The sequence below is a fragment of the Palaemon carinicauda genome, chromosome 33, assembly GCF_036898095.1.
Source record: "Palaemon carinicauda isolate YSFRI2023 chromosome 33, ASM3689809v2, whole genome shotgun sequence".
Lineage (NCBI taxonomy): Eukaryota > Metazoa > Arthropoda > Malacostraca > Decapoda > Palaemonidae > Palaemon > Palaemon carinicauda.
Window position 1 is genome coordinate 72,406,131 of NC_090757.1, and position 18,449 is coordinate 72,424,579.

An 18,449-nucleotide genomic window follows, 5' to 3' on the forward strand; every position below is an offset into this window, starting at 1 on the left:
AACTTTGAAAACAAGGGCCTCATGATTAACACAGTCAAAGGCAGCACTAAAATCAAGGCCAATCATATGAACTTCCTGACCACAATCAAGGGATTTCTGTACAGCATTGCAAACTAGGGAACAGATTATTATCTTCAGCAAACCTATTAAGACATTTTGCAAAGGCATTAAAAAACTTTAGAGAATATGGGAGTTATGGAAATTGGGCGGTAATCAGTTGTGCTTGAGCTACCACAAAGTGGAATAACATTACCAATTCTCTGAAAAATGCTAAAATCTCTTCTTGCTAACTTGAGGAAAATAACAATAATCATGAAGAAGCAGACACTGTTCTACCAGGCTGTCGTGGCACCTAGATGAAACCCATCGGATACACATATGGTTTTCTTCTCCACTGACACAGATGTCCTGGCCTTATTCATAGCAAATCAAGACTTCATGATGAACACAGCCTTTTCCGTGGCCTCTGTGGTTATATAGATGGAGCCAATATGAAAGGCCTTAGAGTCAGAAAGAGCAAAGGCTTTGCCAGTATTCCATGTATTCACTGGTACTGACAACACTGGACGATTCTCTTGTAGAGATGAAATCAGCTCTCTGCAGATGCTTTTGATAAGTAGAAGTAACCAAAATTATACTGACCAGTCTGACTAAATATGTCTGTACAGTCTATTCCCCCAAAAGCTATTTACATCAAGATAAGTTCTCTGCAAATGCTTTCAACAGGCAGAAGTGACAAACTATATTGCCCGGCTGACTAGCTTTGATTGTGCAGTCTATTCCCCTAAGGCATCTACATCAAGTCCATATCTGAATTGCGATGGCATCTCTTCCGCAAACATAGGGCAGAAAGTGACAAGGTATCTTCTACCCTTGGAGCTCTGAAACATGTCCCGAGAGTGCATTTCCATGCCAGAGTGAGGGGACAGGTCAGCATGGCTCTGCACAATCCTCACTTAGATATCCTGTAGAATGGCTACCACAAGGGGTCTGATGACTAGCTGAAACCAACCATGACAGTTAATCTTCTAGCTTCAAAGGCCATCATTGAGATGGAGAGCTGCCAATGCAAAACAGAATTTTCTTTTGCCAGATGTTCTTGCAGAACAAAGAACTTATCCTGCACCTATCTTTGCCAGTGTGGCATTGTCATAATGATGAAGAAAGACATAGCAAGTGTGAAACTGATGATAATGAGGATGTGTAAAGACTTCTTGCTTGCCTGAAAGATTAAACCCATTTGCCTTGAGGAGTATGTTGGCTCTTAATGAACACTAACTTAGTAAAATGTTTATGTAATTTGACTTTTAAAACATTCAGTAAACTGAAAATTTTTCAGTCAAATAAGTTTCTTGGAGGCTCTAAAGGTTTAAAGTCCACTCACAAATGGCAGAGGCAAGGGACAGTAACATTGCCCTATCAAGTAGGACAAAGCCCTGAAGACTGACCATATATACACCCAACCTAGGACCAAGGAGAGCCAGGCAATGGCTACTGATGACTCAGCAGATAGACATATAGGCTCCCCCAAACACCCCCAATCCTTAGCTCACTAAGATGGTGAGGTTGCAGCGACCAAAGGAACTAACAAGTTTGAGGGGGACTCCGATCACCAGTCAGGGACGTTACCATATCGGCCACAACAACCATAGCTTGTTAATTTTGATAACATTTGATTCCTTGGCCTTGACAAAGTTGGGTTAGCTCTCAAATCACAGGTTTAGATTATTTGAAAGCTGAGATATTGACAAAAACTTTTCTTTACAGTAGTCATTTTAAAAAATCCATGGTGGTGGCCATATAGTATAGTTTTGATACTCCACAAAAATTTGGAAAAATTACAGTGAACCTGACTATAAGGAAAAGGTATTCATTCATAGCATATGAATGTTAAGTTTGTACTAGACTGTAAGGCTAAAACTAAAGCCTCCATAGTTAAAAAATTGAAAACCACAGCCAATGAAAGAACTGTAATAGGTACTAGTAAAACAGCATATATAATACCTATGCTTCAGTAAGTAGCATAGATGTGAAGCTATGGGCACATACGAAAGGAAAGGGAGACATGAGGTATTTTAAAATTATTTTTAAATGAGAATCAAGGGAGGAGTTTATTTCTTTACTTGCCTGAGGTTCATATGGTTTTATCACCTAAGTTGACACAAAAAGAAAAATGCACATTTGTCATCCAAATGCAACCCATCATAAATAGGAACCAAATGATATGCCACATTATAAGAAATAAGTGGTTCCTGTATGTGCCTACTCCAGCAAGTGGATGGATATTAGAACAGCTACAAACTCTCTTCTACCTTGTAATTCAAACATAAAAGCTCTGTTAGATTTTGACTGGAATACCAAAAGTAATGGTTGTGCAGTATAAGATTAACAATGTAGTTAAAAGTACAAGCTTTAAGAGAAAGAAAGGATCTTGAATCAGTACCCTTACTGTGCAATAAAAACAAGTAAAAACTTGACAAGTTAGGCTAGGATTCAAAACTGAGGCAGGGATTGAATTTCTTTCAGTTGAATTACCACTGAACTAACTACTGATTTGTAAAAACTAAACTAAACCACCCAAGAAAATATTAAGAAGCTCATTATCTAATCAAGCAAATTCATTAACCCTTTTACCCCCAGGCTATTTGGATATTTCCAACCCTTAACCCCCAAGAGTTATTTTTTATTCAAGCACATTTTGCAGTATATATTTTTCAAATTGCTCTAACAGCCTTAATTTTTGTCATAGAGAGGTCAGGTTGGTCTCATTCTCTTGGAAAATGCCTGAATTTTCTCAAAAAATTATCAAAAAAAAAAAAATAAAAATCGTAAATATGTTATTTTTATTAATAAAATAAATTTTTGAATATACTTACCCGATAATCATGTAGCTGTCAACTCCGTTGCCCGACAGAATTCTATGGAGGGATACGCCAGCTATCACAATACTAGAAGGGGGTGTATTTACCAGCGCCACCTGTGGCCAGGTACTCAAGTACTTCTTGTTGACACCTCCTCAATTATTCCTCGGTCCACTGGTTCTCTATGGGGAGGAAGGGAGGGTCGATTAAATCATGATTATCGGGTAAGTATATTCAAAAATTTATTTTATTAATAAAAATAACATTTTTCAATATTAAACTTACCCGATAATCATGTAGCTGATTCACACCCAGGGGGGTGGGTGAAAACCAGTGTACAAGATTAAAGGATAGCTAAGTATCCCATATTTCATATAATCAGTTATCCACAATAACAATGAAATAATAAGTACCTGGTAAGGAAGTCGACTTGAACCGTTACTCTGCCTTTAATAAGATCGTCTTCCTTACTGAGCGCAGCGTTCCCCTTGGGAGGCTGAATCAACTCAAAGGTGCTAAAGTATACAGGGCTGCAACCCATACTAAAGGACCTCATCACAACCTTTAACCTTGGCGCTTCTCAAGAAAGAATTGACCACCCGCCAAATCAACAAGGATGTGGAAGGCTTCTTAGCCGACCGTACAACCCATAAAAAGTATTCAAGAGAAAGGTTAAAAAGTTATGGGATTATGGGAATGTAGTGGCTGAGCCCTCGCCTACTACTGCATTCGTTGCTACGAATAGACCCAGGGTGTAGCAGTACTCGTAAAGAGACTGGACATCTTTGAGATAGAATGATGCGAACACTGACTTGTTTCTCCAATAGGTTGCATCCATAACACTCTGCAGAGAACGGTTCTGTTTGAAGGCCACTGAAGTAGCCACAGCTCTCACTTCATGTGTCCTTACCTTCAGCAAAGCAAGGTCTTCTTCCTTCAGATGAGAATTTGCTTCTCTAATCAGAAGCCTGATGTAGTAAGAAACTGAGTTCTTAGACATTGGTAGAGAAGGCTTCTTGATAGCACACCATAAGGCTTCTGATTGTCCTCGTAATGGTTTTGACCTTTAGATAGTACTTAAGAGCTCTAACTGGGCAAAGTACTCTCTCCAGTTCGTTCCCCACCATGTTGGACAGGCTTGGGATCTCGAACGACTTAGGCCAAGGACGGGAAGGAAGCTCGTTTTTAGCCAAAAAACCGAGCTGTAAGGAACATGTAGCCGTTTCAGATGTGAAACCTATGTTCCTGCTGAAGGCGTGGATCTCACTTACTCTTTTACCTGTTGCTAAGCACACGAGGAAAAGAGTTTTTTAATGTGAGGTCCTTAAAAGAGGCTGATTGGAGCGGTTCAAATCCTGATGACATAGGGAACCTTAGGACCACGTCTAGATTCCAGCCTGGAGTGGACAACCGACGTTCCTTTGAGGTCTCAAAAGACCTAAGGAGGTCCTGTAGATCTTTGTTGGAGGAAAGATCCAAGCCTCTGTGGCGGAAAACCGCTGCCAACAAACTTCTGTAACCCTTGATCGTAGGAGCTGATAGGGAGCTTACGTTCCTTAGATGTAACAGGAAGTCAGCAATCTGGGTTACATTGGTACTGGTTGAGGAAAAACTGCATTGGCCTTGCACCAGCTTCGGAAGACTTCCCATAAAGACTGATAGACTCTGAGAGTGGATGTCGTCCTTGCTCTGGCAATCGCTCTGGCTGCCTCCTTCGAAAAGCCTCTAGCTCTTGAGAGTCTTTCGATAGTCTGAAGGCAGTCAGACGAAGAGCGTGGAGGTTGGGAGTACCTTCTTTACGTGAGGTTGACGCAGAAGGTCCACTCTAGGAGGAAGAGTCCTGGGAACGTCGACCAGCCATTGCAGTACCTCAGTGAAACATTCTCTCGCGGGCCAGAGGGGAGCAACCAACGTCAGCCGTGTCCCTTTGTGAGAGGCGAACTTCTGAAGTACCCTGTTGACAATCTTGAACGGCGGGAATGCATACAGGTTGAGATGGGACCAATCCAGCAGAAAGGCATCCACGCGAACTGCTGCTGGGTCTGGAATCGGAGAACAATACAAGAGGAGCCTCTTGGTCATCGAGGTAGCGAATAGATCTATGGTTGGCTGATCCCACAGGGCCCAAAGTCTGCTGCAAACATTCTTGTGAAGGGTCCACTCTGTGGGGAAGACCTGACCCTTCCGGCTGAGGCGATCTGCCATGACATTCATATCGCCCTGAATGAGCCTCGTTACCAGCGTGAGCTTTCGATCTTTTGACCAAATGAGGAGGTCCCTTGCGATCTCGAACAACTTCCTCGAATGAGTCCCTCCCTGCTTAGAGATGTAAGCCAAGGCTGTGGTGTAGTCGGAGTTCACCTCCACCACCTTGTTAAGCTGGAGGGACTTGAAGTTTATCAAGGCCAAATGAACTGCCAACAACTCCTTGCAATAGATGTGAAGTGTCCTTTGCTCCTGATTCCATGTTCCCGAGCATTCCTGTCCGTCCAGTGTCGCACCCCAGCCCGTGTCCGATGCGTCCGAGAAGAGACGGTGGTCGGAGGACTGAACAGCCAATGGTAGACCTTCCTTGAGAAGAATGCTGTTCTTCCACCACGTTAGAGTAGACCTCATCTCTTCGGAAACAGGGTTGAGAAGCATGCGGTAAGGTATGCAGAGCATGATGTATGCAGAGTATGCTGTATGCAGAGCATGCTGAATGCAGAGCATGCTGTATGCAGAGCATGTTGTATGCAGTAGAGCCTGCTGTAAGCAGAGCCTGCTGAAAGGAAAGCAGAGCGTGTGCATGGCGTTTAACATTTCTCAGAAATTCCATGACCAGTGCTAGAGTGCTTAATGCATGCTTGCATGGGGTTTAAACCATGGTAAGCTGAACAGCAGAGTCAGAACGAGCTGGAACAACAACAGAGGTTTCCTCAACTTGAGGGAAAACCTGAGGTTCAGACTGCATAGGCTGAACAACAGACGGAGCAGAAGGCAGGTGCAAGGGTGAAGGAGGTTGACTCCTAGCAAGAGTTGCACCCAAGGATTGTACCAGCTCAGCGGAGGACGGAGGCGGAGTAGTCCGTTCCTGTTCCTGAGAGATGAGTGGAGCATGAGAAGGTTGAGGCTGCGCAGAACAAGGTAAAGTTCTAGCAAGCTGAGGCTCCTGAGGCGCAAGTGCATGGTGTAGATGAGCTTGCCTAGATGAGGGTTGAACTCGGTGCAGCGCTGGTTGAGCAGACAGACTCACGGAGGGGAGAGGTTGTTGTACCCCAACCGAGAGTTGCACCACTGGAGGAGCAGCAAGGGGAGGAGGAGGAAGAGTGTAACTCTCCTGATCCCAAAGCAAGGGTTGCCTTAAAGAAGGCTGAGGCTGAACAACACTGTGAACAGCAAACTCCGAAAGTGGTTCAACATCGTACGCCTGGCAGAAGGAGCTGCGACTGGGTGCAGCGAGTGCAGGCGGGTGCAGCACAGGCTGAACGGGTGCAGGAGGTTGGTGCACCACCGGTGCAGGCGGGTGCAGCATAGGCTGAACGGGTGCAGGAGGTTGGTGCACCACCGGTGCAGGCGGGTGCAGCACAGGCTGAACGGGTGCAGGAGGTTGGTGCACCACCGGTGCAGGCGGGTGCAGCACAGGCTGTACGGGTGCAGGAGGTTGGTGCACCACAGGTGCAGGAGGTGCAACACTCTCAGCACGACACTCACGCATCAAGTCCGAAAGCTGTGCTTGCATGGACTGTAGTAGAGTTCACAACATCGTACGCCTGGCAGATGGTGCTGCGACCAGGCGGAGCAGGTGCAGGCTGGGCGAGCACAGGTGCAGCGAGAACAGGTGGAGGGAGTGCAGGCGGTGCAACACTCTCAGCCCGACACTCACGCATCAAGACCGAAAGTTGTGACTGTATGGACAGCAGTAGAGTTAACTTTGGGTCGGCAGACACTAAGGTCTGCTGAGGTAAAGCCTTAACAGCAGAGATCTGTTGTGGCAGAACCTTACTCCTCTTAGTCGGAGTGTAATCACTGCATTCGGGTTGTGAACTTTAACTTCGTACGTCTGGCATAGGTCTGGACTTAACGTTTAAGAAGTCTTGAGACCTGAGACCAGCGTTACTCTGCCTTTATTTTCTCCCCTAATCTCTTCTGCAGACGAGCAAAATAAGGGCTCAATCGTCTGCGGGTGGGAGTGACGGTCTCGGTAAGACACGCCCACAACCACCGAGAATACTTCTGTGCGCCGATCAAGGCCTGCTGAACCCTTATGCCCTTCGACATTGCTTCTCCCCTGGGCTTGGGAGCTTGCAAGAGGTCCCGGACTGGGAGGACAACTGGCGCGCACAAAAGTACCCTCACGCACTAATCACTTATCACTTTGATTTCTGTTTGCACTTATTTCACTGAACTCGAAACTTTAAGTGGTTTGTACCTGAAATACGCAATTCTATCCTTTCTCAAAGTTAGTAATTGCTAAAACAGAATTACAATGTAACAGAAAAATCTAATGAAAGATAAATCAGTGGTTGGAAAGAGACTAAACACTAGATCACTCTAGAAACGTTTAGTTTCTTCCCCTAAAGAGACTAGGGAGAAGAGCCAAAAATCGATAATGACGTTACTCGTACGCCTGGCAGGCTTGAATGAAACGTTTATCCTCTTTCTCCCTCCGTCTCTATCTCTCTCTCTCTCTCTCTCTCTCTCTCTTGACTTAGAACCTGAGAGAAGAGCCCAATCATATATATCGTTAAAACATATTATTGTTAAAGGAAAAAAAAAAAAACTGAAAAGTTCCTTTATTAGGATCAAAACCATTAAGTTAAGAAAGAATGAACAAAACGCTAGACACGGTTACTCTTACTGCAACGTGAAACCGTGAACATTCTTTCTCTATCGTAACGATAGAGTGCAAGTTGAACGTTCTGAACGTCAACAACTGCAGAGACAAAACAAAACGTTAGTTCAGCTTTGAAAACAGTACGAGACTGTCAAAGAAAATCTTTCAAACTCTGTGGCAGAAAAAGCATAATATGTTAACAGGTAAAACCGAAATGACGGGCTCAAAGTTTATTAACTTCGGTAAAAGACCGCCTACTATTAGGAAGGTCGAATATAAACAAATATAAAAATTAATTTTAATGAATTTATAATAAAAGGAAGTTAATCGAAGAGGCCTATAAGAGGCGGAGAGATATAAAATAAATCTATAACTTTGTTAAGCAAAATTAAGAAAGAGAGTCTATACTCTCTTAGACACCAACACTTCCGTCTAAGGGAAGGGTCGGCCATTGAAAGGTGAACGAGAGTTCATACTCTCTCGTCACCAAAATTAATCAAATTAATTCCAAAAGCTAACTAAGCTAAAATAGAAGTTTTCCAGTAAAGCGACAGCTGAAATCAAAGAGAAATACTTCACCAAAGTCGTGAAAATACTCCAAGAACATAAGCGTATCCCAGAACGTCTTGCCGGAAGCACGACAGAGGAATAATTGAGGAGGTGTCAACAAGAAGTACTTGAGTACCTGGCCACAGGTGGCGCTGGTAAATACACCCCCTTCTAGTATTGTGATAGCTGGCGTATCCCTCCATAGAATTCTGTCGGGCAACGGAGTTGACAGCTACATGATTATCGGGTAAGTTTAATATTGAAAAAGCATTTTTTTGCAGGTACGTCCATGGGGGTAAAGGGATGTGTTTTGTGAAACGTACCAGTACGTCCTTTGGGGGTAAAAGGGTTAAAGACTGGGTCTATCTAAGGTCTGGCATAGCATCCCTACCTTCACCCTCTAGTCTAATTTCTCTGGATTCTACCCTTAACTAAAAGCCAGTTTCTTTTACATTTAAAAATTTCCAATTCAAATTTGATGTTAGATTAAGTTGTCTAGATGCTACCAAGTCAGTAACTAAGCAGACAGAATTACTCTCAGACTACTTTACCTACAATTTGACTATTCTAAAAAAAAAATTCAATGAATACCATTTCACTCAAGACATATTACACTATAACACACAAATTGTTCCCCAACTCCTGTATCTTAAGCTTTTACTGCATGGATAAAGTAAATTCTACATTTGGTCAAGACTAAATTTTTCCTCTATATACAACCACATTTGTTTGATGTTGGCTACCCCCCAAAATTGGGGGAAGTGCCTTGGTATATGTATAATGTATATACTACCACAAAGAACATAAAATTCATTCTCCTGTACTAAACATTCTCTTTTGTCTAGTTAGCAATACCGTACCTGTTCTTTACCCTTATGAAAATACAGTACTGTACACCACTATCATGTCTCAAGCCTATAATGAACCAGGCTCACTATCATTCAAAACAAAATGCAACTGAAATGCTACTTTTTAGAAAATTCTCTTCCTATACATGTACAACCGAAACCATAAAATAATCACTCCATTACCACAACTAACAAGTGGTTAATTATGAAAGCTAAGTACCTCCCAACTTAATCTCTGGACACTATCTTGGTCACTGGCGTCCGATGCTCTGAGTCATATAACCGACTGGGACAGAAAATAGCGATGGGTGCATAAAAAGAATATTTATTCAGTCTTCTCTGAATTCTGAACTAAATGCAAATCAAAATAAGTGAAAATGTGAAATATTTATATGGCTACTCACAGTGGCCAGCTATTAACTGAACGAACTTCAAAAATGTACGTAACAATCTTCCACAAAATAAAACAAAAAAAACCTTCACAAATGAGTGAACTACTCTCACCAATATACATAACAATTCCACAAAAGGACGTCCCCAATTAAGTTAAATAAATTACAAACCACAAGGGAAACACTCAAAACATTGCTGTGGAGACTCCAAATAACCACTACTTCAGTTCTTGGGTACTTAGGTACTTATCTTGATTATCATGCAAAGTCTATTGAGTATCATGCAACAGAAGAGACTCGTTTTGTTTGACATTAGCCACCAACACCTCTTAAAGGGAAGAATATGGGGAATTTTTTTTTCTAATTTTGGGGGGTAATGTTGATATTGAGTCAGCTTCAGGGACAAAGCAATCTGAACATCAGGGGAGATTGAAAAAAGTAAAGGAACTTGAATAGTTAACACTACATACCGAGAATGTCTTTCTTCTTCTTGCTCTTGTACAGGTGGTGGTGCACTCATATTAGAACTCTCATCAAAGTAATTAGTGCTACTTGACACTGGAGTAACATTATGACCACCACCACCACCACCACCTTCCCAACTACTTTGATTTGAAATAGATGCATCATTTCCTCCCCAGTGGATGGAGGGAAATGGCGGAGGGCCTCCATAATATGGCGGAGCTTCAGGAGGTGGGTAGTAAGTATCACCATATGGATTGCCACCAAATCTGCAACAAAGTTCAAGAGTATAAGTTATGATTTAACATTCAAAATAAATATCTGCAGCCAGTTCATTTAAGAGAAAATGTCTACCATAAACAATTGTTATCAATTATATTTCTAACACGTCTGCCATAGAGTAGTTGTTCTTTAAAGTTGAAATATGGAACAAGATAGAATAGCTACTAACTAGGAAAGCAAATATAAACATGAAAGAATGGAAATGAAAGACCAAAATTAGTACAATTGTAGGTAACAGGGATGTACCAAAGAACATTACAATGGTTTACAGTACAGCACACTAAGGTACACAAAGTAGTAACCCCCAAGATGAATGATGATAAAATATTTCCCACAAATTACTAACACGTTGCAAAACTTGCCTTTAAATTTAGAAAGGGTAAAGGAACAAATTATTTTTTACGTATAATCCTTAGTGATAACATCATATACGACAAACTTGAAAAAATTAACTTTCAAAACACGAAATACTGTAAACTTTTAAAACATGCAAAAGGAAAAACTTACTCCATATCGTTGTACCCTGGCATGAATGAAGTTTGTACCGGTGGTGGTGGACCATTCATCACTTTGTTTGAGTACTCTCTCCTATCTGCTGTCATTACCTGCAATAAAAAAATGAGTTAGGAAGAAATTGGATGAATATGAAACCTCAAAATATTTGGCAAATCTATTTCATTATAATTGTGGCTTTTCATTTCAAATGACTGTAATTTTTATATAATAATGATTTTCAATAAATAACCACCAGAAGTAGAAGCATTAAATTTCAAAATCATGCATATTCGGAAATAAAAATCAATATAACACCTAAAATAGCTCATCTTACGCTAGCATATAATAATATGCACGCCTGCATTATATTTACAGCATGATCATCACAAAAACATTTCAGTAAGTTTTTCCCTCTTCCGGGTTAGACGTGTGCTTTTGGATCTTTTTCTTGATGTTGTGCTAATGTTGTCTTCCTACACTCTCTTATGCATTGTAGTGGTTTAATCCCATTTGGTAATTTTCTTTTGATGGATACAGCAGTCTTGAAATGGGATAAAGTTGAGTGAAAACCATATCTGATTTTCATGTGCCTCAAAAGTATATTTTCCTATATCACATCCTCCTAAAGCTTGCTTCTGGAAAGTTTAGAAAAGAATATCTTTCCTTCTTTTGAAAAGGATGTATTCTTTTCATTAAGAATAATAAAAGAGTTGTGTTTTCCTAATTTTTCACTACCACAAATACATATCCTACTAAAGTACCAAATGAGGAAATTTTTTTTTTCTTGTTGGTTTACCTACCGACATACTGTGTACTATTCTGTGCAGTACTGAATAATCTCAGATGTAAAGTCTATTAAAAGATTACTTTATGAATATGTGTTCCCCAATTTCCCATAATCTAAACATTTCAAGATCTGTGATGACGAATAACTTGTTTGACATTGTTCCTCACATCACTGCATAACTTTTTAACTTTTTCCCCAGATCATGTACAGGGTATTCTATTTATGGTATAGAACATCTTTCAAGTTTATTCACATTTTTTATTCTGTCTCCAACCTAGATTTGATTGGACTAAAGCATTACCTAATGTATGGCAACACAAATCTTTCCCTCTTCCTTTGATATCTTTCTCGAACTTTGTATATCTTGATAAATCAAATTCTCTGTTAAAATTTCTAGTACAGTTGTAAATCTATAATTCAATAGTTCCAACAATTTTTTGGCTTCTCAACTGTCATCAGTCTCCATTTTGTTTATAACAGATTGGGAGATAAAGCATTAAACTTGTTCATCTTCAAAGTCTTATCAAACATTCATTGCAAAATACATTTTTGCAAGTTCACCTTGGTTGACAAACTAAAGAATTAGAGGATTAGTAGGGGGGTTGTAAGACTAGCACTCTTTAAAACTAATGCATACTTCAAGAATCTTGTTCAGTATTACACTTGATGGCTACTAGAGGGTACCATCATAAGTTCCTCATACTTATTTTATCAATAGTTTGGTGGTGCTATTCTTGTTGAGATTTTTCAAACCATTTATGGAGAATATTCATGGCAGTGTGGTTATGTCAAGTTTTTAACTTGATATGCAAGGTGTGTCATCTGAAATAAGATTTTGTGTAGTCTGTAATAAGACTCCTACTTAAAAGTCTCTAGTTCGACAAGCATATGATCCACTTTCCTAGTTGAGGTAAAGTGTGTTTGATTACAGGATGGATTTGATGAGTATGGGGATCCTCCTGATCAAATAGTATTATATTTACTTAACACATGAGAATTAAAGGTAATACAGTACTTCCTGTTCATCAAATGGTAGCCTACCTAACCTAATATTCCGGTTCATATTACTATTCTCTCTTTTTGTGTATTATTAGGGGTAGACTGTCTAGCCAAATGAGTCAAGCTAGACTCTTACAGATTTGACTTGAATACATCTGGGAAGGAATAACCAATGTGATAAACAAATAAATTAGATGAGAAACTGCTATGAATAAAAATTCAAATTTTATTTCATAAACCTAGGCTTCCTAAAAACATCAAAATATTGAGAACAGAAACTCAAAATCCAACATGTCAAGACATTCTTCTGACCCCACATTGTAAGAAATAATTTCATCATTAGATTGAGAGCATTATTACATTTAGATTTGATATAAAATTATGTTCTTTCTAACTGAAGCGGATACAAAATATTAGTCTGGAATCGAATTTGAATGCTACTCAAAGTAAGATTTGTGTGTTGGTTTTGTTTCCATCTGCTATTTTTGTAACCAAACAGATGCAGTCCAAACTTTTATTTTTCAATGGGCACTTTCAAGAATTCTTTGCAAGTGAGAAAAATTATTTGAAGGATAGCATATTTGTAATTCAAGAGGTATTAGTTTGTTAAGCGTAGTTGGAAAAGTGTATGGTAGAGTAATGATTAATAGGATCAAGGATAAAACAGAGAATGCAATCTAAGAAATACAGGGTGGTTTTAGAAGAGATAGGGGTTGTATGAATCAGATTTTTACAGTAAGGCAGATATGCGAGAAATATTTAGCAAAAGGTAAGGAGGTGTACGTTGCGTTTATGGATCTGGAGAAAGCGTATGATAGAGTTGATAGGGAAGCAATGTGGAATGTGATGAGGTTATATGGAGTTGGTGGAAAGTTGTTGCAAGCAGTGAAAAGTTTCTACAAAGGTAGTAAAGCATGTGTTAGGATAGGAAATGAAGTGAGTGATTGATTTCCGGTGAGAGTGGGGCTGAGACAGGGATGTGTGATGTGACCGTGGTTGTTTAACTTGTATGTTGATGGAGTGGTGAGAGAGGTGAATGCTCGAGTGCTTGGACGAGGATTAAAACTAGTAGACGAGAATGACCATGAATGGGAGGTAAATCAGTTGTTGTTTGCGGATGATACTGTACTGGTTGCAGACACAGAAGAGAAGCTTGGCCGATTAGTGACAGAATTTGGAAGTGTGTGTGAGAGAAGGAAGTTGAGAGTTAATGTGGGTAAGAGTAAGGTTATGAGATGTACGAGAAGGGAAGGTGGTGCAAGGTTGAATGTCATGTTGAATGGAGAGTTACTTGAGGAAGTGGATCAGTTTAAGTACTTGGGGTCTGTTGTTGCAGCAAATGGTGGAGTGGAAGCAGATGTACGTCAGAGAGTGAATGAAGGTTGCAAAGTGTTGGGGGCAGTTAAGAGAGTAGTAAAAAATAGAGGGTTGGGCATGAATGTAAAAAGAGTTCTATATGAGAAAGTGATTGTACCAACTGTGATGTATGGATCGGAGTTGTGGGGAGTGAAAGTGACGGAGAGACAGAAATTGAATGCGTTTGAGATGAAGTGTCTAAGGAGTATGGCTGGTGTATCTCGGGTAGATAGGGTTAGGAACGAAGTGGTGAGAGTGAGAACGGGTGTAAGAAATGAGTTAGCAGCTAGAGTGGATATGAATGTGTTGAGGTGGTTTGGACATGTTGAGAGAATGGAAAATGGCTGTCTGCTAAAGAAGGTGATGAATGCAAGAGTTGATGGGAGAAGTACAAGAGGAAGGCCAAGGTTTGGGTGGGTGGATGGATGGAGTGAAGAAAGCTCTGGGTGATAGGAGGATAGATGTGAGAGAGGCAAGAGAGCGTGCTAGAAATAGGAATGAATGGCGAGCGATTGTGACGCAGTTCCGGTAGGCCCTGCTGCTGCCTCCGATGACCGCGGAGGTAGCAGCAGTAGGGGATTCAGCATTATGAAGCTTCATCTGTGGTGGATAATGTGGGAGGGTGGGCTGTGGCACCCTAGCAGTACCAGCTGAACTCGGTTGAGTCCCTTGTTAGGCTGGAGGAACGTAGAGAGTAGAGGTCCCCTTTTTTGTTTTGTTTCTTTTGTTGATGTCGGCTACCCCCGAAAATTGGGGGAAGTGCCTTGGTATATGGATGGAGCATATTATTTAGTCATCCACATAAAGGATTCTTGTAGCATTTGAGCAACTATATCATTAAATGTCGATGCAAAAGGAGTCCAACTTGAAATACTACCCTGCGGTACACCACAATCTATGTTGAAAGATTCTGAAAAAATATTGTCGAAACAAATTTGGAATATTATTCCAACAATAAAATTTCCTATGAATAAAAAAAGGCATCCTTGAAAACCATTATGATGTAAGGATTTTAGCACTGAATACCTCCAAGTATTATTGCATGCCTACTGAAAGTAAAAAAAAAAAATATGGCTGCTGTAATTTCCTTTAGTTCAAAACCTCTACATATATAATTTTCCAATTGTGAAAGAGTAAAAGGTGGATCATTCTGCTTGTGACCCAAATTACAAAGAGGGTAAAATGTTACTACAGCGTTAATACCAATTCAGTCTAATATTTACTATTTTTCCAGTATTTTAAAAACAACTGGTCAGTGAAATTAGTCCAATTGTTTGAGTTACTAGGATCATATCCTGGTTTAACTATTTGCATGTTTCCATGCTTTTGTAATTATATGTTTGACCCATCTTGCTACAATAGAGCCATGCAAATTCAAGCTCCTGAGTACAGTATATGCTTTATTGTAACATATCTTTCACAGCATCAAATTTCAATGCAAATGGCTCCTATTATTCTTTTGATGGATTAAAAGTGGACATCCAAATAATCAATACTGCTTGTGTTCAATATTACACCAAATAATATTTGAAACTTGCTACACATACTGTACTGTATATACTCGCATAACATGCAAGTTTTGAACACTAATTTTGAAGCTAAATTCAAGGGGGTCGCATCATACACGAGATATCAAATAAGCATATTTCCTATTTCTTAAAAGAAACTATCATCACTTGATCTCTCATTTCCAAAATAGCATACTAATTTCAATAATTTCATTTGAAATACTTCTCTCATATTCTATTTACTGTTGAGTTAAATCGCATATAGAAGTTAACAAGAGTTTCATTCATGTTGCCGATATACAATAGTTTATAAGTTTTTTTGGCGCCTTGTTGCTTGATTAAAAATCTTAGCAAATCATTTATATTGTGTTATAACAAAACTATATTCTCAGTTTTCAGACTCTTTGTAACTTTATCTACGAAATTCGGCATCTACATTTAATTACGCTATTTGCAAATTCATGGCTTCCCAATAAATTTCCCTTTTGTTTCTTCCAGTTTCGGACACAGCTTTCACCGATTCCAAACAGAATAGCGGCTATGAATATTGTTTTTTTTTCTTACCTTCATTTACAGCTTGTTAGTTTATATTAGGCAGTACATTTTCTTAGTCTTTCCTCCATTGTGAATAAGGGTATAATGTAAAAATGTCAGTCTTATCTACTTTTACTATCGTATAATGTCGATATGTAAACAAAACAGCTGCTATCTGATTTGAGTGTTCATAACAAAACAACTGTTTTTTTTGTTTGGTTGCTATTGTGGATGTATGTGTTTACACGATGATTATGATATTACTAACAATACTTTTAACTTAGTCTTTTAATTTTCTAACCCATTGAAGTAGAAAATGGAATACAGAAATAGAGTAAAAATGTTAGAATGTTGTAATTTAGTTTCTTAAAAAGTAACTCGCATGATACACGAGATAGATATATGATAAAATCATATTTTATGGGTGAAATTTGAGGGGGGTCCCACAATACAGTACACGAGATTGGCTGTTACACGAGTATATGTAGTATATTTTCCACAAAGTATCTCACTTTTTATCGCTTCTGTTTTAAATTTAGAACAAATCTTAAAACATGGTTTCAATATACTAAATTCTATGGCTATATCTAACAATAGGGGCCTGGCACTCACATTTATAAGATTTTTAATTAAAGTTACTTCTAGAACGACACTCCAAAATCAAACCATTGTTCTCTAGTCTTGGGTAGAGCCATAGCCTCTGTACCATGGTCTTCCACTGTCTTGGGTTAGAGTTCTCTAGCTAGAGGGTACATTTGGGAACACTGTTCTGTCTTGTTTCTCTTCCTCTTGTTCAAAGTTTTTATATTTATATAGGAGATATTCATTTTAATGTTGTCACTTCTTGAAAAATGTTATTTTCATTAGTAAAATAAATTTTTGAATATACTTACCCGATGATCATGTAGCTGTCAACTCCGTTGCCCGACAGAAATCTACGGTCGGGATACGCCAGCGATCGCTATCCAGGTGGGGGTGTACACAACAGCGCCATCTGTGAGTAGGTACTCAAGTACTTCTTGTCAACAAGAACTCAATTTTCTCCTCGGTCCACTGGTTCTCTATGGGGAGGAAGGGCGGGTTCTTTAATTCATGATCATCGGGTAAGTATATTCAAAAATTTATTTTACTAATGAAAATAACATTTTTCAATATTAATCTTACCCGATGATCATGTAGCTGATTCACACCCAGGGTGGTGGGTGGAGACCAGCATACATGTTAACAAAGAAGCTAAGTATCCCATATTTCATTTTATCAGTTATTCAAAATAACAAACATAAAATAAATAAGTACCTGGTAAGGAAGTCGACTTGAACTATTACTCTGCCTTTTTTAAGTACGTCTTCCTTACTGAGCCTAGCGGTCCTCTTAGGATGCTGAACGACTCCTAGGTGCTGAAGTATAAAGGGCTGCAACCCATACTAAAGGACCTCATCACAACCTCTAACCTAGGCGCTTCTCAAGAAAGAATTTGACCACCCGCCAAATCAACCAGGATGCGGAAGGCTTCTTAGCCTACCGTACAACCAAAAGAACAACAATAAAAAGTATTCAAGAGAAAGGTTAAAAAGGTTATGGGATTATGGGAATGTAGTGGCTGAGCCCTCACCTACTACTGCACTCGCTGCTACGAATGGTCCCAGGGTGTAGCAGTTCTCGTAAAGAGACTGGACATCTTTGAGATAGAATGATGCGAACACTGACTTGCTTCTCCAATAGGTTGCATACATAACACTCTGCAGAGAACGGTTCTGTTTGAAGGCCACTGAAGTAGCAACAGCTCTCACTTCATGTGTCCTTACCTTCAGCAAAGCAAGGTCTTCTTCCTTCAGATGAGAATGTGCTTCTCTAATCAGAAGCCTGATGTAGTAAGAAACTGCGTTCTTAGACATCGGTAGAGAAGGCTTCTTGATAGCACACCATAAAGCTTCTGATTGTCCTCGTAATGGCTTTGACCTTCTTAAATAGTACCTAAGAGCTCTAACTGGGCAAAGTACTCTCTCTAGTTCGTTCCCCACCAAGTTGGACAGGCTTGGGATCTCGAACGACTTAGGCCAAGGACGGGAACGAAGTTCGTTTTTAGCCAAAAAACCGAGCTGCAAGGAACATGTAGCCGTTTCAGATGTAAAACCTATGTTCCTGCTGAAGGCGTGGATCTCACTTACTCTTTTAGCTGTTGCTAAGCACACGAGGAAAAGAGTTTTTAATGTGAGGTCCTTAAAAGAGGCTGATTGGAGCGGTTCAAATCTTGATGACATTAGGAACCTTAAAACCACGTCTAGATTCCAGCCTGGAGTGGACAACCGACGTTCCTTTGAGGTCTCAAAAGACCTAAGGAGGTCCTGTAGATCTTTGTTGGTGGAAAGATCCAAGCCTCTGTGGCGGAATACCGCTGCCAACATACTTCTGTAACCCTTGATCGTAGGAGCTGATAGGGATCTTACGTTCCTTAGATGTAACAGGAAGTCAGCAATCTGGGTTACAGTGGTACTGGTTGAGGAAACTGCATTGGCCTTGCACCAGCTTCGGAAGACTTCCCATTTAGACTGATAGACTC

At 39.9% G+C, this 18,449-nt stretch overlaps 1 protein-coding gene across 1 annotated transcript in view; it reads right to left on the minus strand.

The window, feature by feature from the left end:
- LOC137625984 (pre-mRNA 3'-end-processing factor FIP1-like) overlaps window positions 1-18,449 on the minus strand; it is a 43,575-nt gene that overhangs the window by 3,861 nt on the left and 21,265 nt on the right. The window contains exons 5-6 of the mRNA XM_068357066.1: window positions 10,718-10,815; window positions 9,937-10,197 (exon numbers count right to left, since the gene is read on the minus strand). Of these exons, the coding sequence (XP_068213167.1) occupies window positions 9,937-10,197; window positions 10,718-10,815 (359 nt within the window). The remainder of the gene's footprint in view (window positions 1-9,936; window positions 10,198-10,717; window positions 10,816-18,449) is intronic.